At 39.9% G+C, this 17998-nt stretch overlaps 1 protein-coding gene across 6 annotated transcripts in view; it reads right to left on the reverse strand.

Moving 5' to 3' along the window:
- Positions 1-3612: 3612 nt before the first annotated feature.
- The window catches only part of LOC138975823 (MORC family CW-type zinc finger protein 3-like), a 36500-nt gene continuing 22114 nt past the window's right edge, over positions 3613-17998 (reverse strand). For all 6 annotated transcript variants that reach the window (XM_070348586.1, XM_070348590.1, XM_070348585.1 and 3 more), the window contains 10 exons: positions 17392-17524; positions 16632-16760; positions 15967-16098; positions 14362-14468; positions 13848-13925; positions 13271-13396; positions 9566-9613; positions 7185-7308; positions 6282-6418; positions 3613-6000 (listed from right to left, as the gene is read on the reverse strand). In XM_070348586.1, coding sequence (XP_070204687.1) covers positions 5442-6000; positions 6282-6418; positions 7185-7308; positions 9566-9613; positions 13271-13396; positions 13848-13925; positions 14362-14468; positions 15967-16098; positions 16632-16760; positions 17392-17524 — 1573 coding nt within the window. In that variant the 3' untranslated portion in view covers positions 3613-5441. The remainder of the gene's footprint in view (positions 6001-6281; positions 6419-7184; positions 7309-9565; positions 9614-13270; positions 13397-13847; positions 13926-14361; positions 14469-15966; positions 16099-16631; positions 16761-17391; positions 17525-17998) is intronic.

Consider the following 17998-nt stretch of genomic DNA (forward strand, 5'->3'; position numbering starts at 1 on the left):
ACACATCTCTCTCTCTCTCTCTCTCTCTCTCTCTCTCTCTCTCTCTCTCTCTCTCTCTCTCTCTCTATCTCTCCTTCGCTCGTGCGTGCTCCGTCAGTCTCTCTGTGTCAGTCAGTTTGTGTCTGTGTGCAGATGTGTGTGTGTGAGTGTGTTCAAAAGGTGAAGGAGAAGCGAGCATGCTTCGGTGCATTCGCTTGACTGATTATAAAAAGAACGCTGAAGCGTGATTAACCAATTTCCAAATATGTACTGATAGTTAAGTTTGGCACCTTTCATTAAGATAATCAACGGGGTATAAATTAATGGTCAAGATTAAGGTTAAGGTGGTACGTTCCATAACGATGTTCTTCAGTTGATGCTCTTACATGAAACATCTCACATAGTTGAATATTCAATTCTATTGCTTCGCTTCCTCCTTGCCGAAATGGAATGACAGATTCAGGCTCGAAATCAAACAGTAAGGCAGTGATATTTGACGTAAATTTAGTGACGCTTTTCCTTTTACTCTTCCCCACTTTTACCATGAGATTTTCAGGTGAGCTGTTTGGCTTACTGAGAAGTTCGGTGGGGTCTTGCACCCTCCCACAGAAAAAGGCTATTTAAGGTATTATTTGAATAACCAAAGAGCATTATTCTTCAGAAGAAGTCACCCTGATTTTTTTTATATTATGTTTGGTATATCTTACTCAAATGTACAGTAATAAACTATAAAATTGTCTCGGCCTTACCGCTATAACATTTACAGGGTCACGTAAAATCAGTCTTGGTTCGTCAAATTATACACACGATGCACTGAAAGGGTAATATTGATAACAAAAGTCGATTAATTACTAGTGATTGGTGTTTTTCCTGCAAGACGTAAAGCTTTTCAATTGTCATCAGTTCCTCCCCATAAGATAATATGTAGTGGCTCCAAAAACAGACACAGACAGACAACACTAAGTTGACTAACCACGTTTTGCAATCCCCAGATGACAGTCTGACGTTTCAACAGGGTCAGCAGGGCTGAGGTACACGACAAAGTTACCACCCAAACGGGAGCCACCCGCAGTGTTGGATTGGTTGAAACTGAGATGTGTTGTGATTTCAACGAATCAGAACCCGCGGTTTGTTCTCTCCCGTTTGGGTGGCACCCACTTTCGCTTCGTGCACCTCAGCCCTGTTCACTACCAAAGAATGGGACCACGACACGCGCAGCAGTACGAACTGTGCAGCGCGATTTCACGGCGCCTGGTGGTACGCAAGCTGCTACCACTGCAGTCTGAATGGTGGCTACACAAACAGCAGCAGTGATCGTCGCGAGATTGGGGTGCAGTGGCAGGCTTTTACAGGATGTTACCACTCCCTAAAATTCAGTGAGATGAAGATTAGAGCAATGTAACAAATGCCATGGTCTCACTTAGAAAGCAGTATAACACCAAAATACGCTCAGTAATACATCATTTCTCAATAAAAAACCATTCCGTATGTCTGAAAACATGCCATGTCAAATTAGCTGTTACTGCAGTCAGTTTCTAAATAGAGGCCAACACACACTAAATACAGAATATGGACATCATTGTGTACAAGCAGTCCGAATGGCGACCACGTGAAAACCACTATTTAACTGAGAATGATTTGTTTTAAGCCTACGACGTCGCAGAATTTTGTTCACATCAAGGTCCAGGTCAGACCTTGGCATTTCATGTTTTGACTTTTGTTTTTGTGAGTTAAATGTGCATGTACATGCTGACGACAGGAAAATGACGCTGTAAAACAGCTATTTGCAGGACTCTATATGATGCACATTTTAAAAAGAATGAAACAACAAATGTGTATGTCTTTTTGTGCCGTACCGTATCCGGTGTTATCAAGACTTAGAGAGCAATGGCACAGTGTCGAGAACTTTCATGAATACATGTGATAGTTTCCAAGTATATTCGTGAAGTACTGATGTGAATGGAGGATTTAAAATTCGACGACGAACATGATATGATGTGATTCCATACTAGCACAAAGGATGTGTATTTATAAGAAACCAAACACCAAGAATAATGCGAGTCAATTTTTGGTAAACTTTGCTTTGCTATTTAGAACATGACTCGGACGTGCGTAGCGTTCAAAACGTTTTGAGGTGGCGTGAGTGCTCACGCCTTTGGCGGCCATCTGGATAGAATTATGTCTATCCAGGTTTCCCAATTGCTTCGTTTCCGGCCGATTTATGTGGAGCACGTGATGCGCACAAAAAATATTGGCGGTTTAGAAGTGTCGTCTGCGCAATGATCGCGGCGGCTTTCTTGACCGCCAAGGACGACTGCGCACGTTGTGAGACGTCATTCGTTAGACCTCAATTGTCTGTGTAATATGACACTTTAAAAAAAAAGCCGTTTACTTAACCGCTTTTGTCCACCTCTGTTGCTATCCTGTAGGATTTATGTCTCGATTTTCTATTCTCTTCAGCAATAAAAGCTGTTAAATTGACGTACTCGGTTTTTGTTCATGTGCGGTGTCTTACTGTCTACCTGTCTCTCTTTTCTCTCTATCTTTCTTTTTCTGTATACACTGTATACACGCGAGAGCGCGCGTGTGTGTGTACATGATGTGACTGTGTGTGTGCAGGGCTCTCCAAACTGTGCGTCCCTACCCACTGGAAGCCAAAAACGTACTCAAAATTCTAGAAGGTGGACCTGCGACGCAGTACATCTGAGAAGAGAGAGTCCCGGTATGCATTGATTTTGTGTTATCAATCAATCAATCAATGACGCTTATATCGCGCATATTCCGTGGGTACAGTTCTAGGCCCTCTGCAGTGATGCCGTGTGAGATGAAATTTTATACGGCCAGTAATTGCAGCCATTTCGGCGCATATTTACCTTTCACGGCCTATTATTCCAAGTCACACGGGTATAGGTAGACAATTATTAACTGTGCCTAAGCAATTTTGCCAGGAAAGACCCTTTTGTCAATCGTGGGATCTTTAACGTGCACACCCAATGTAGTGTACACGGGGGGGGGGGGGGGGGGGGGAGTTCGGACACCGAAGAGAGTCTGCACACAAAGTTGACTCTGAAATAAATTTCCGCCGAACCTGGGATTGAACTCACGCTGACAGCGGCCAACTGAATACAAATCCAGCGCGCTACCAACTGAGCTATATCCCCGCCCCCGTTATGCGTAGCGTCGGTACTGATGTTTTTAGACATTACTCATCCACTGTTTCCATACAGAATGGAAAAGAACGTACACTGGGCTGGATTACGAAGACGAGGACATTTACTACATTTACTACCAGATATGTAGCAGCGTGAAGTTTTGTTGCAATTATAACCCACATGACAAGGAACGCTTTTGTGAAAGTCTCACAAAACTACCAAAAGACCCTCTTGTTAGAGCATCTGCGGAGAGTCCTTGTGTGTGTGTGTGTGTGTGTGTGTGTGTGTGTGTGTGTGTGTGTGTGTGTGTGTGTTCGTGTGTGTGTGATGTCTGTGTCTGCATGTTTTGGTCTATGTGTGTCTTGGCCTGTGTGTCTCTGTGGTTGTGTAGAAATAGGTAGATACATAAAATAATAATAGATGTTGTATATGTGGAAATGAAGTTGATTCTGTTGAACATTCAATGTATGACTATTGCACATCATTATTTGATCATTTTTATTTACACATATCAGGCAGAAAAGTTGAATTGTAAATGTGTATTGCAAATATTCAGCTTAAAATGAATCACAAAGAAAGAGGTTCAACAACTACAACAACAACATGATAGGTAAAACAAGGAAAATGTTTAGATCGGCCTGTATACGACCGAGATTCAGAAGAAGAACAAGAGGCGAAGCCTTCAAGGCTCACGTAAGAAATCGACAAACAGTAACACAAACTCAATCACTCCATCACACATACACACACACGGCACACACACACACACACACACACACAGTAAGCATAGGTGACACTGTGCAAGAAAGCGAGACACTAGATCTAGATCTGACACTAGATCTAGATCTGTCTGTCTGCATGTAGCCTACTTACAGGGACACGACTGCCAACTAGTCTCGGCCCGCTCAAAATAAAAACAATGACCGAGACTTTCAGTAATTCCTTCGCGTGACGTCTAACCCTCTTACGTCATAATGTGACGTCTTCAAATGACGAAATGTTAAAGTTTCTACCACATACATACATACATACGCACAGACAGACAAAAGTTACGAACGCCAAAAACAGAACTGGAAAAAAAGCGTGTCTTCTAGATTACATGCACTATGATATGTGTCAGAGCACTGTACATCAGGTTTCAACATATGCTTGTTGCTCAACGTTTTAATTATTCATACTTCTTCTTCTTCTTCTTTGTTCATGGGCTGAAACTCCCACGTTCACTCATGTTTTTGCACGAGTGGATTTTTACGTGTATGACCGTTTTTACCCCGCCATTTAGGCAGCCATACGCCGCTTTCGGGGGAAGCATGCTGGGTATTTTCGTGTTTCTATAACCCACCGAACTCTGACATGGATTACAGGATCTTTTTCGTGCGCACTTGGTCTTGTGCTTGCGTGTACACACGGGGGTGTTCGGACACCGAGGAGAGTCTGCACACAAAGTTGACCCTGAGAAATAAATCTCTCGCCGAACGTGGGGACGAACTCACGCTGACAGCGGCCAACTGGATACAAATCCAGCGCGCTACCGACTGAGCTATATCCCCGCCCCTGTTAATACAAAAGATTATACAAAAACACTTGTATTCATACGGCTTGTAAAATGTTCTATTCTCTGCATGGTTCACTATCTACATCAATGGAGCAAGGTGTAAAAAAGTTAATTTAAAGATCTTGTTACTAATTGCCCCCGAACTAATTTATTGGCTTTTGACAGAAAAAGGGCACAATTCAGCTCCGGTTCACAATTAACTACCCTGGATAATGTACCCTGATGCATATGTGTGTCTCCCAACATTTTACCCAAGGCTCCCTACTGAAAGGCCCAGTGGTTGTGACAAGTTAGCGAATAATCCATTGCAGTTACCTACTAGGTAAAGAACCTGTGGGACAGGAACCATCATTATCACAACAAGTGCTCAGTCTGACTGCAAACCTTGCACCAGTCTTTTCTCTCGAAAGTAATCCACGGTGAAAAATTCTTTCGCGCATTGCACAGCAAGGTGACTGTCATTAGACTGATATAGCTGAACAGCTCGTTTTTTGTTTTTTTACAGAGGCACGCGTGGGAGACTTGTGTAGGTCACTTCGAAGAAACACACAAACACCAGGGGTCATTATTCAGAGTAGTCTGTCAGATGGATTGGAGCTGCATTCTGTCCCCTCTTTCTTTCAAAGGCCAATTCATTAGTTTTATCGTCAATCCTCGGCTTTAAATTCAAAAAGTATATTCTTATCTTTCTCAAAAACATGGCGGGGTACATATATCAATGGTTTTACTTCGTTTCATCTTCAAAACATGTCCGATTAAATACAGAAATGGGCCTTCAACTTGTGCATGCTTTCTTCTTCTTCACCAGAGTACATAGTAAAGGGAACTTGCAGCTTTCCCTTGGAAATAAGACATTGCAGTAGCTTGTGGACATCCCTTTTGTAATCTTCAAAGCGCTGCTGTACTAGAACTGCACTGTTCTTGTCGCTGCTGCTGATGGTGGCGGTTAAGTTGGCGCTGCTGCTGGTGGGGGTGGGCAAAGTTGTGCAACTCCTCATGGCCGCGTTGGGGGTGTTGGATCGAACGTTGATGTTCCAGTCGATGGTGGGGCTGTGTGTTGACATGTAGGAGCCTGAGGTTGCTGCAGCTTGTGTTGTTGTTTCCTTCTTGATATTATGCTGAGAATTGGGAGTCACCATAGCGATGTTTTTTGCCTTCCCTGTTTCAGCGCTGGAGTTCGCCTCTGCGTTCAAATCCAAGGTTGCGGGTTCATGGTTGATGACGGGACCAGTGGTGCTGTTGGTTTCTGCACTCTGTGGTTTGTCGTGAATGGACTGCCGAACGGTCACCTTGAGTCGTTTAACCGTATCTGGCCTGCAAGGCAAAGGGATACATATAATGCATGCACAGTTTCCAGGTTTCTCTCCAAATAAGGATAACATTTAGATTTGTTTTTAAAAAAGAGAAGGAAGCATAAAAAGGCGAGGAATTTGCAAATTACGAATTTCGGAAAGGTTTGAATACATAATTATTGAAAGAAAGGACTAATGCACTACAGGAACTATCCTTCACTTACAATAACGTTTGCAGTCTCAAACAATGAGTTTATCAGTGCATGCAGTACTAAACAAAACAGCTGACACATCCAGAATTACCCGTCTGATCCTGTCGTTGCTCGCTTCGAAGAACTGAGGTCCAAGCATTCATCAGGTGTTTGTTCAGCGGTTGTGTCAGGTGGAAAAGAAACGCCACTTGTAGTAGCAGTGGGGGAAATCGCGCCTTGGTTACTTGTCTGAAAAAGAGAGTGATCAATAGACAATCCTTGTGTCATTGTAAGGAAATGTTAGAATCCTTGCATGTTGACAACTATTTGTTGCTGGAAGTGCATACGAAGAGTATTGGACAACTGTAAATAGTGCAATTAGCAACACAAGGCTATTAGAGTGAGGAGGATGGATAAAGCAACTAATAACAAGGGGGACAAAGTAGACAAAATGTACGACGGAAATTATAAATTAAACTGCTAGGATCAAAACAAGATGAAATGGTGTAGGTCAAGTTAGTTTTGATTGCAACAATATATGTGGATATAAAAACAAGTGAAGAGCACACAAAGCTAGTGATGGTTGATGTGTATTTTCTGTAGGCGGAAAATGTTCCGCCACTCTCATGTCCTTGGAGAATGTGTCACACGCGACAGTACTTCTTTCACTGTTCAACAGGTATTTGTGCATTCAGTTATCAGCTTGATGGCATGTTCTGTGTTTAAAGTCAGTTTTGACATCAACTTTTGAATAGGTATGTATTGGCAGGATCAAATGACTTTTCTCACAGGAACATATTCATGTTTCTCTGCAATTCCCCTGGAATATTCATATTCCCTGTTGATACATATTCTCTTCGTCCGCCTAATCAGATATCATATTGCTTTTTAAAAGCACGTGTGTAAGCTTTGCTTGTTGTGCTCCATTGATTGTATGCGGCATTATCTGTACTTTTGTGAATACAAATTGTTTAAACCATACATAATCTCCGAGGGAGATATCCATAAATCCTACCCCCTGGCTGACGCTGCGAGGTGGCGAGCGTATGGAGGTGGAGGACGCACTCCCCCTTCCCCTTCCTCGCCTTCTGTTACCCCTCTTCTTGTCTGGAGTATGGCTGCCCTCTGCGGTTGAGGGGCTGTCAAAACCCAATTCAATATATATACACAACACAATAAAAAGCCAAACACCAAGCCAGAATGTCTCATCTTTTGATTCCAAATTTTCGGCCCGCAGGCCTTCCTCATAAGTATTGTTTTGTATCATAAATATATCAAAAGATGAGACATTCTGGCTTGGTGTTGGACTTTTCATTGTGTTGTATAAATAAGCTTTTTAAGCTTTACAAAGTTTTCCAGCTTTCATTGTGTGGAGTGGTGCAGAGAAACAAGAGTTTCTTGAATTCTCTCTGTGTCTCTCTCTCTCTCTGTCTCTCTGTCTCTCTCTCTCTCTCTCTCTCTCTCTCTCTCTCTCTATATATATATATATATATATATATATATATATACGACTTGTGTCTGTCTGTGTGTCTGTCTGTCTGTCTGTGTCTTCGCGATGCACGGCCAAAGTTCTCGATGAATCTGCTTCAAATTTGGTGCGCATATTCAGGTACACCCCGGACACAACCTGGTCGATGAGAATTTTCAACACGTGCTCTCAGCGCGCAGCGCTGAACCGATTTTCGTTTTTCTGTTCATTTTCCCAGATCCATTCCCAGTAACTCTTCCTTATCTTCTCCAGTGTTTTGCGTTTATCTCCCTTCCTTCGTGTGGCGTCAATCGATATTCCCGTTACTATTTTTAGAAGGTCACTGTCCACAACGCTCAATCCATATTCCCGTTACTATTTTTAGAAGTTTTCCTTCGTGTGGCGTCAATCGCGTACGGTGCGCCACTCACCCGGCGAAGCCGGCGTACGGTGCGCCACTCACTTCTCTACTTCTTCCCGGCGAAGCCGGCTCCCCGGCGAAGCGGGTATTCATCTAGTATATATATATATATACGTTAATATACTTTATAATATACTTTTAGTTTAAACCTATATATATATAGAGAGAGAGAGGTTACAACACGAGTGGGTTTTTATGTGGCTTGTATTTCAGTCAAGACCCAGCGGATGAATATCAAGGGACTCACGAGCCTCTGGTGAGTATATATATATATATATATATATATATATATATACGTTATATATAACCTAATGTCTTGGTTAAAACTTGCCTAAATTTCAAAATTCTTTCTTAACAAATTTAGATTCCACACTTTGATCTTAACTCAAAGTGTTTCCTTTCACAGATGTCCTCTTGGGATTGTCAGAGGAGGGTAATCTCCCATGCCAACAGAAGCTTCCACTCAGAGAGTGGTTTACTTCTTGGTTGGATACCATGGGTTGACAACTCTCTCAACTATCTAAGACAAATGTCGCCAATGGTTTTACAGAGTGACGTTAAATAACCGATTTTATGATTTATCAACTCTCGCCATATCTACCCCACTGATGAGACACATTAGTGTCGAAACACGTGTCTCGTCACGGTAGTAAAACAATGGTCCTCCACTGGACCAGATTTCTCTGTTGATACTCTCTCCCCTCGTAGCAGATTCTCTTCGAAATCTCGGTCCCGTCCACAGAATACATACAGCAAAAATTAAATACAGAAAAAATCACAAAGGGTCCATATTAGGAGCCTGGGCGCCTAATATGGACCAGTGAAGCGGCCTTCACGAATCACTGTAAAAAGCCCCCTATATTTTAAAATAACATGATACAACTTAGTGTACAAGTCAGCCTAATTAAAATATGCTCTAGATTTATCTGTTTCGGGTTGATGAGAGCATTATTTGAAGCACACCAGGAAACTAAAGAAGCTTATCAAAAACAGAGTGAAAATAAGTGAAATTATCAACTTCCACGAAAAGAAGACTTTTTGTTGCATTTTTTTAAAATCTCGAGGGCTAGTTCCTGTTCGATGGGTAAACACCGCATGTCCTGCAGTGAGTGTCCAGGTAAACTGAAGTGCATTGTCACATGTGTACCAACATTTTTTTGGATATGTGACCAATGCAAGTAGAAGCATATTCTGACAGGTAGTGCCAACCGCATGGAAGATGATAGCGAAGATTTTCAAATGCATGATCTTTTGGTGTAGATGCACGAGTACTAGTTGGTTGTCTCCCTTATGTTAGATGCAAGGTTTATTACCACACACCAGGACACACACACACACACACACACACACACACACACACACACATACACACACACAGATTCACAGAATAGACGGTTATGTCTGCACTGGGACGACCTTTTTTTAGTTCTTCAGCTAATGCTTCATGTGATTTTCAACACCAAACGTTACAAGCAGGTTAAGGTCACAAAAAGTTGTTATTACTTACATGTCATATTCTTCATCAGCAGGTTTCTCTTCAGCGATGTTGCAGCTGCTGAAATTAGAACACAATATTGAAGCCATTGTGCAGACATTTTCTAAAGTTTTAACAGCTGATGTCAATGTTCTGAAACTGGAAAACAATATTAAAACAACATACAAGGTGTGCATGTATTATCAAACTGCAAACAGCTAATTTAAATCTGGAGGAAAATGTTATTTTGTATTATTATTTTGAGACACTTGTGTAGATGTTTGCAGACTGCGTAACCACACTCTTCTTGCATGCATTAGAACATATAAGTAGTAGGCCTACAAGCATAGTTAACGCAGCTACGCAATTTAAAACAGAATGTAAAGGAAAGTGTTTTAGTTCAACAAAACGTCATATATCTATCAAATCACAAATATAAAGCAGTCAAATGAGCAATTTTAGACATGAAGTCACATATGTATTTGGGTTAAGCGAATGTTTGCAGACCTTTGGATTTTTTCTTGCATGATTTTTTTGGTCATCCTCTCCTTGGTAAATTTCCTACCCCCTCATCTCTAGAATAGGACATTACAGTGCTTCTATTTCAAGGTACGGAACGATGTTTTTAAAGAAAAACAGGAACGTGATAAGCAAACGGGTTATTCTCAAGAGCTGTGTACCATTGGAAACCACGTTATGAACTTGACATTTCTTTACATAACTGAGATATTTTAACCATACACATTGATTCCATTAATAAACACTGGTTCTTTATATTCTTGGCCTGCCGATAACGAATTAGAAATACTTCCACAGCTTGTTTGTTTGGTTCAGTAAATTAAAAGCGTTTTAAAGTACGTCAACTTCGTAACATGAAAACCAAAGGTTGTGTGACATGGATGTGAACACTATCAGTTATACAAAAGGTGACTAAAATATATACTATGCTTTTTGTTGCATGTCTGTTTCATTATCTAACTGGAATATATTTTTGAAACATGTTTACTCATGTTTTAAATACAGTACAACACAAACATACTTGTATCAGGAGGTCTATTATAACAACAACAAAACTTATGAAATTAACAATCTAAGATAGGAGATCTGTTATAACAAGAACACAATAATTTCATGAAATTAACAATCTAAGAAAAAAAAATAAAGAAAAAAAATAGACGACAGTTGTCTATGTTAAAGGCACAGTAAGCCTCCCATAAACCATCACAGATACTGTCAGGCTTTTACACACAGTACAAACACCCTTCCATTTGAACACTCACCGAACGGGAACATCCTAGGTGCCCTACGTAAAGAGCGAGCAATTTTCAAAGAATTAATTTTTCGGATTGTCTCCATCTCAATCGGACCCATCCTGAACTCAGGTCAAAAATGAGTTACTTCCCTTCAACTGGCGATAGCCGTGGAGCGATGATTATCAGAATGAATCGGACCGTGGTGCGTTTTGGCGCTAGACCCAACTTTTAAAATCTAAATAATAAATTGACAGCTTGTTACACAAACATTCTTAAATCATAAAAGAATTCTTTTTTCATCAAGACAAGATCAGTATTTCGAAGTTTTGAAAGTTTGAAAAAAGAAAAGCCCGGAAGCAGGGTCACACCGGCACGGTGGCCTAGTGGTGAGGTGTCCGCCCCGTGATCGGGAGGTCGTGGGTTCGAACCCCGGCCGGGTCGGGTCATACCTAAGACTTTAAAATTGGCAATCTAGTGGCTGCTCCGCCTGGCGTCTGGCATTATGGGGTTAGTGCTAGGACTGGTTGGTCCGGTGTCAGAATAATGTGACTGGGTGAGACATGAAGCCTGTGCTGCGACTTCTGTCTTGTGTGTGGCGCACGTTATATGTCAAAGCAGCACCGCCCTGATATGGCCCTTCGTGGTCGGCTGGGCGTTAAGCAAACAAACAAACAAAAAAACAAAAAAAAGCAGGGTCACGCAAGGTCGTGGTTTTCGTAGCAGACGGCGGTTTATAGGCAGTCAAAAGCCATCGCTAGAGTTCTTATGAACCACATTCGTTTGTTTCGTGAAAAGTCAGAGGTACATAATAACGTGCTATTGCAGATAAGCTCACAGCGAGCCGCATTCAAATTACAAACTGACGACTGCATTGTGAAAAAGGGAAACTGGATCACACGGGTTCACGATGGCTCAGGGGTAAGATAAACCACGCAAAAAGAAATTCTTTGAAAATTGCTCGCTCTTTACCTAGGGCACCTAGGATGTTCCCGTTTGGTGAGCGTTCAAATGGAAGGGTGTTTGTACTGTGTGTAAAAGCCTGACAGTATCTGTGATGGTTTACGGGAGGCTTACTGTGCCTTAACTTACACACATTGCACACAAATACATTTTGAAAACAAAGGTACTTGAAAACTACAGCTTAGTCTTAACGTTTGGTCTTTGCCTGACAATCTGGCATTATACAATTCAATTACACATCTTCGTTTAAGGACAAATTTAAACGCCGCCATCCCTGGTAAACATTTTTTTTGCATTTTACAGCGATAAATGTACTGGATGGCGTGTAAAATTATGCAATCAAAAATCGATTCAGTATAAACAAAATGTTTAATCCCAAATAATACCAATTCCTCTGATAAATGTACATTTGAGACGAACTCGTATTTCAAATTTAACCCACTCTGAAGTTCTTGCCAAACATGTTCAATGTGGTTACATCGCCAGACTCTATGTTCAATACTATCTTTAACTTCTGAACAAAAGGAACGATTTTCAGATTCCAACATTTTCATAACCTTTAGTATAACATTTGTTTCCAAAATTCTATAAAGATTTCTAATCTGCAAGCATTTCAATTTAACATCTTGTATCTTGTGTATTTTCAAAAAACATCTTTCCCATTTATGTTTGAATAACATTTCTGAAACAATTTTGTACAATAATTTGGTTCAAAATGTACAATTTTCTTCATATTATATGACTTTATTACACCTTTCTGTTCTGAACATATTATTTGGCATGGTCGAGACATGTTTATTTGAATTGTTTTTGCAAACAACAACTCTGTCTGTTCAGTCTTTTTTTATTGACAAGATGAGCCCAGAATATGTAAGAAAAACAATCAATGCGTGTGTTATATTTATACTGAAAATCATCATAAGATAAAAAATCACCAGAATCATCCCCAAAAATTTCCAATATAATAAACACCTTTCTCATCTAACTAAAGTGTTACTACAAAAATAAAGAGAATATATTCTAGTTGCCAGTTAATATACTTTCCAATCGTTTAAATGACTGATAATGCATGTCCCAAAATGGAACACAGGTCTGGAGAACAAACCAAAAAAAACACCTGGAATTATTTCGTTTAAAAACGTGCAAATAAGATAAAAGTCGCTTGTTTATTTCAATGCTTGTTATTCTTTCAGGTGCCAGGAGAGAGGTTCAGTATAACTCTCGCTTACTCCATTACACATGTCGTATGCATAAAGAGCGCTTACTTCCCTTTGGTTATTTGATGTGCAAATACAAAGGCAATGACAAAGTGCCTCAGCGACACACAGAGGGCAGCAAGGATATTGGTCACTCGGCAGCCTGTCACTCAGACAAACAGACTGACTAATCACAAATACAGAAAGAACAAGAAGAACAAGAACAAGAAGAAGAACAAGATCAAGAACACCACCACCACCACCACAGCACAGTAACATCAACAACACAAGATGAAAAAGAACACAGAATAATAACGCGAAACACATACTTTTTTGACTGATCAGGGTTATTGTAACAATACCACTTCTCTGGAAGCTGCTGATGGTCCGCATATGCAGGTATTCGTCGCCATTTTAAGCAACGGTCACATCCCACCCAATTCCAGCGATGTTCTCTGAAATATAATCATGATGTAAAAAGTCATTATGCAGTATGTCACCGCCTGATTGAGAGAAACAAAAATCACAATCTAAAACAAACTGAGCAAGCCATTTTTTTTGGAATTGCAGTACGAAATATAATTTTACATAAGATGTTGACGGATCTGGATATAAATATTGACACGAAAACTAAAAAAAACATAACAGGTTGAGCTTTCCGACTTCAATGACGTGTGGTATTTTACTGAAATTGTATCGGATTTGGACTAGATTTGGGTAGAATTGTGACTGAATGTGTGTCATATTTTGATTGGATTTGTTTTAGACTGGATTGGTGTCGAATGTAGACTGGATTCATGTCGCACTCAGACTGGAGTCGTTTCTGGTTATAACTGAAATTCGTATTGAATTTATATTATTGAAGATGATATTTACAGAAATGACACAACAGCAAAATAGTCTTACTCATCTCGCTCTTCATCCAAGATGATGATCTGTCCGCAGTATGTGTCCAGCTTCGTTGCCAGCGCTTTCATTGCAGTCCTGCACTCATGAAACACACGCACAAACACATGGACATGCATACACGGATGTAAGTTGATGAAGGTGATGCGTACTAGGACAGAAGGATAAACAAGTAGAAGATACATCCACTGAAAAGATAACGAACGTGCACACAGAAACACGAACAGTAACAGAGTCAGGAACACCAAGTTGCACATCCTTGAGGCAATCAGTTTTGAACGTCTTTGACAAAATACTTTTAAAGCACGAGTTAAAAAGAACACACACACACACACACACACACACACACGCACACACACACACACACACACACACACACACACACAAACAAGACGAAGAAGAACAACAACAACATCAACAGAGAAGCACCTAAAAGAAGAAAAAATAGAGGGTAAAATAAAAATTAACAAAAAAAGACAGCCATACAATGTAATATGCACGCCTTAGAACCTACGTGTAGTCTCCATCGTTCACAAACTCCTGTTTGTTGTGAATAGGCTGCAGAATGTCTGTCACATCGGCAACTCCAACCACTCCAACGCCACCATGTCTCTCGCAACTCTGAAGCAAAATAAAACTGAACTTACCTTCCCGTGTACACGGTTCGGTTCACCATCTCAGATTTTGCCAGGATTTAAAAATGGGATAAGACTCCACTTGGTGTCATATCAAAAATCAACAGCCTGGGGAGTCGCTGTGCACACTATGATTTACTTTTGACGAATCAATTTGTTTTAAAGTTAATAGTGGCTTTTTAGAACCTACTTTATCAAACAATCCCAACTCACCACATCAAGAATTCAGGGTGTTGATTTTTGGTATGCGTCCAAGCGGAGGGATGGTCTAATCCCATGAAAAAGCCTATCAGGATCTGATATAGTGAGCCGAACTGTGTTCATAAATAGGAGTGTGCCTTAACTCACACTGGCCAGCATTAGTTCAATCAATCAATATGAAGCTTATATAGCGCGTATTCCGTGGGTACAGTTCTAAGCGCTTGTCGAAGAGTTGTCAACACAGGACTAACAAAGAAACTAACATCTACAGACGGACACGAACCCTATGACACACTAGCAAACCCTGATAAACATACAACAAACAACTGTTTAACAACAATGTACACATCAATAGCTAGGTCCAAACAAAATAATATTAAGCACAAAGAAAACACCTCTCACAGAGCACAGCACAAGAATGGCTTTTGGGGCACAACACATCACGTCGAACATGAAAGTCACAGCCAGCTACGGGAAGAACTGAGTCTTCAACCTACGTTCAATTTTCTTTTTTTATCTTTAGACAAGTTTTGACTTAAGGTCTTTCGCTAGACTGGAAATTGAGACGTGTGTGTGTATACAGTGATGCCCAGAAAACTATACTGGACAAAAGTTCATGAAACTTTACATGCGTATTCTTCCAGATACTATCGCTCACAGTTTTCTGATAATTTTGTTCGAGAAATGTCTTTGACGATAACATATCGGTCTCTAAAACAAGTTGATGCAGCACTGTGTCATCCACTTTCTTAAAATAAATTGAAATGTTTAACGTTTGGTCAAATATAGTTAGAATCGGCCAAGGTTATTGCATTGCATTTTAGCTTGGAAGCTTAACAACTGTTTAACTAATTTGCACACACAAATTTGCTTGAAATCGTAATTACAATGTCAGACACACAAGTATTCCATAGCATTCTTCATTTTTTCTTGAGTCTGAAAATAGATAGATATGTTATGTTTGTACTGATTTTAAGCTCTTTAAAGCAACGAACATCCGTTAATGCAAATAAGGTCACATGTGTCCATGATACCGAGACACTGATGTCTCAGTCGGCCTGTTTCCGTCAGCCAGGACTCAGTTTCGGTGAATACTTTTCAGTGGAGATTTCAGACCAACAGATTGATTACATGTTTTGATATCGGTTTACATGACTTGTTTTACAGTTTGAACAGAATTAACAAATATCCCAGTGCCTTTCAGTCTTAGTTTAAAAAATGAAAAAAAATAAGCTTTTTTTTATTCCGAGTAAAGATAGCTAAGTCAAAGTACTAAATTAGACCTTGGTTTGGCAGCCCAGTTTGTGGTATGGTTTAATAAGTCTGTTTCGGTGGTAAAACATCATGCCGTCATCTTCCATTACTTCTGCTCCTTTTTTTGGCAGGTAGCCGAACACAATCTCTGCAGCTCTGTCCTGCACGAAGACAGTATAAGTATTTGTATGAACAGACTGTTTTTCTTTTGCTTTCTTTGACAAGTAGCTTTGCCCTGTAAGAAAAAAAACGTCATGAGTACACACACAGACTGACTTGAACTCAGATTCTTTGGAAGGTGGCTGTACCCTGCACAAAATGTCGTCATGAGCGCATAAACTGATTACATTCATCTCGAAGTCACAAACATTTCATTGGCTTTCTTTGTTCTTAAGTGTACACACAAATAAAACAGTATGCTTTTCTTCCCTTCTGTTCATTGTTCTTATACCCCCATGCGGTTTTCTGAAATAAACTCCTTTGCCTTCTTTTCCTTGCACAACCTATATGATTTAATAGTCTGAACCTTTTAGATTTTCTGCGTAAATCATATGACTAAAGATTAAAGCTGATTTTTAATTACCACGGTACGGTAAAATCACAGCAAATAAAAAACCCAGTTCAGTCATATTGTTCCCCGAGCACATACACACACAAAACCTAGAAGCCAGCCAGACAGACAAAAACAACTTACCTTTCCTTTCGGTTTGTACATCATAGTTTGCCTTTTCATCAAAGCACCAGTGATCAGAAAGCCCTGCACCTTTTTCTCGCGTATGAAGATCTTCATTTCTGGCTTTTTGAAGAGGATACTGCAGTATCTCTAAAACAAAAAACAACAAAATGTTCACAAAATGTCAGTACACTCAGCGTTGATTGCCATAAGCTATTTCCACTTATTATGAATGTTAAAGGTAGTGAGGGATGGGTTGGGGTGGGGAGTTCAGGGAGACATAAATAGATAACGTTACTGTGGGCAAACATGAATTGCATTTTTGTTCTTACATTTGTTGCAAAAATCATTATTGAACTTAAATAATAATTCATGAATCATATATATTTTATAATCGAAAAGTTCAACTAAACTTTCAGTAGCAGTAAGTTTAGCATCCCTACTTTGCTTCTTACATTGTTAGCACTAATGGGAAGCTAGTTCGGACTTTTCACGTGGAGCATAATTTATGTTAAGTGCCAAATAATTGTCTCGTTGAACTTTTCAATTCCAATTTCCATTCAGGCACAAGCGTTTTACATGCAAAATGTCCATAGTCTCAACAAAAGTCATGGACTTTTTTCAAGAAGAAGAAGAAGAAGAAGAAGAAGAAGAAGAAGACGACGAAGAACAAGAAGACAACAAGAAAAACTACATCACAGCAGCAACAACAACAACAACAACAAGACGAAGAAGGCAAAGAGAAAGAGAGGCTCACACAAGTAGGACAAAGAAAACAGACCCTGAGTGACTGTCGGTACTCCAACACTTTAACTTGTTGTTGTATGGACTCCTGAGAGGCGTCGTGAGTCTCAGGGTTTCTAATATCTGTTGGATCCGATTCAAAATCCAGTTCCAGTACCCCATTTCTTCCCCTGGTATTGTAAACAGAATCAGAAAGTTGTGAGAAATACATCAATAGACTATCCACTTACACATCTTAATCTTTGTTTGTTGACAACTATTTTTCACCAAACGCAGTTACTGATGAAGTTCATGAAATGAAAAGGTAAAGCCTTAAAGCCTTCTTGGCAAGGAACAAATTAAGAAATACTGTCTAATTACTGAATGTATTTTGTCAACATACAAACGTCCATTTAAAAAACGTAGATAAATAAGTAAATGACTAAATAAAGGAACTAATAAGGGAACAACGTGTGTAAATATATTCATGCCATTGTAAGACACTTAATCTATACTCAAGACTAGGCATTAACGGAGGAGTGAACTAAGTATCTGATAAATCAAAGAACTTGAAACCCAAGCTTGTGCTCTTGTGTAAATAGCTATATGTACACATGATAATGACTATTTAATCATCACTCTCCTCCCTCACTAACAAAACACAC

The sequence above is a fragment of the Littorina saxatilis genome, linkage group LG9 (genome assembly GCF_037325665.1).
Source record: "Littorina saxatilis isolate snail1 linkage group LG9, US_GU_Lsax_2.0, whole genome shotgun sequence".
In the NCBI taxonomy this organism is placed as follows: domain Eukaryota; kingdom Metazoa; phylum Mollusca; class Gastropoda; order Littorinimorpha; family Littorinidae; genus Littorina; species Littorina saxatilis.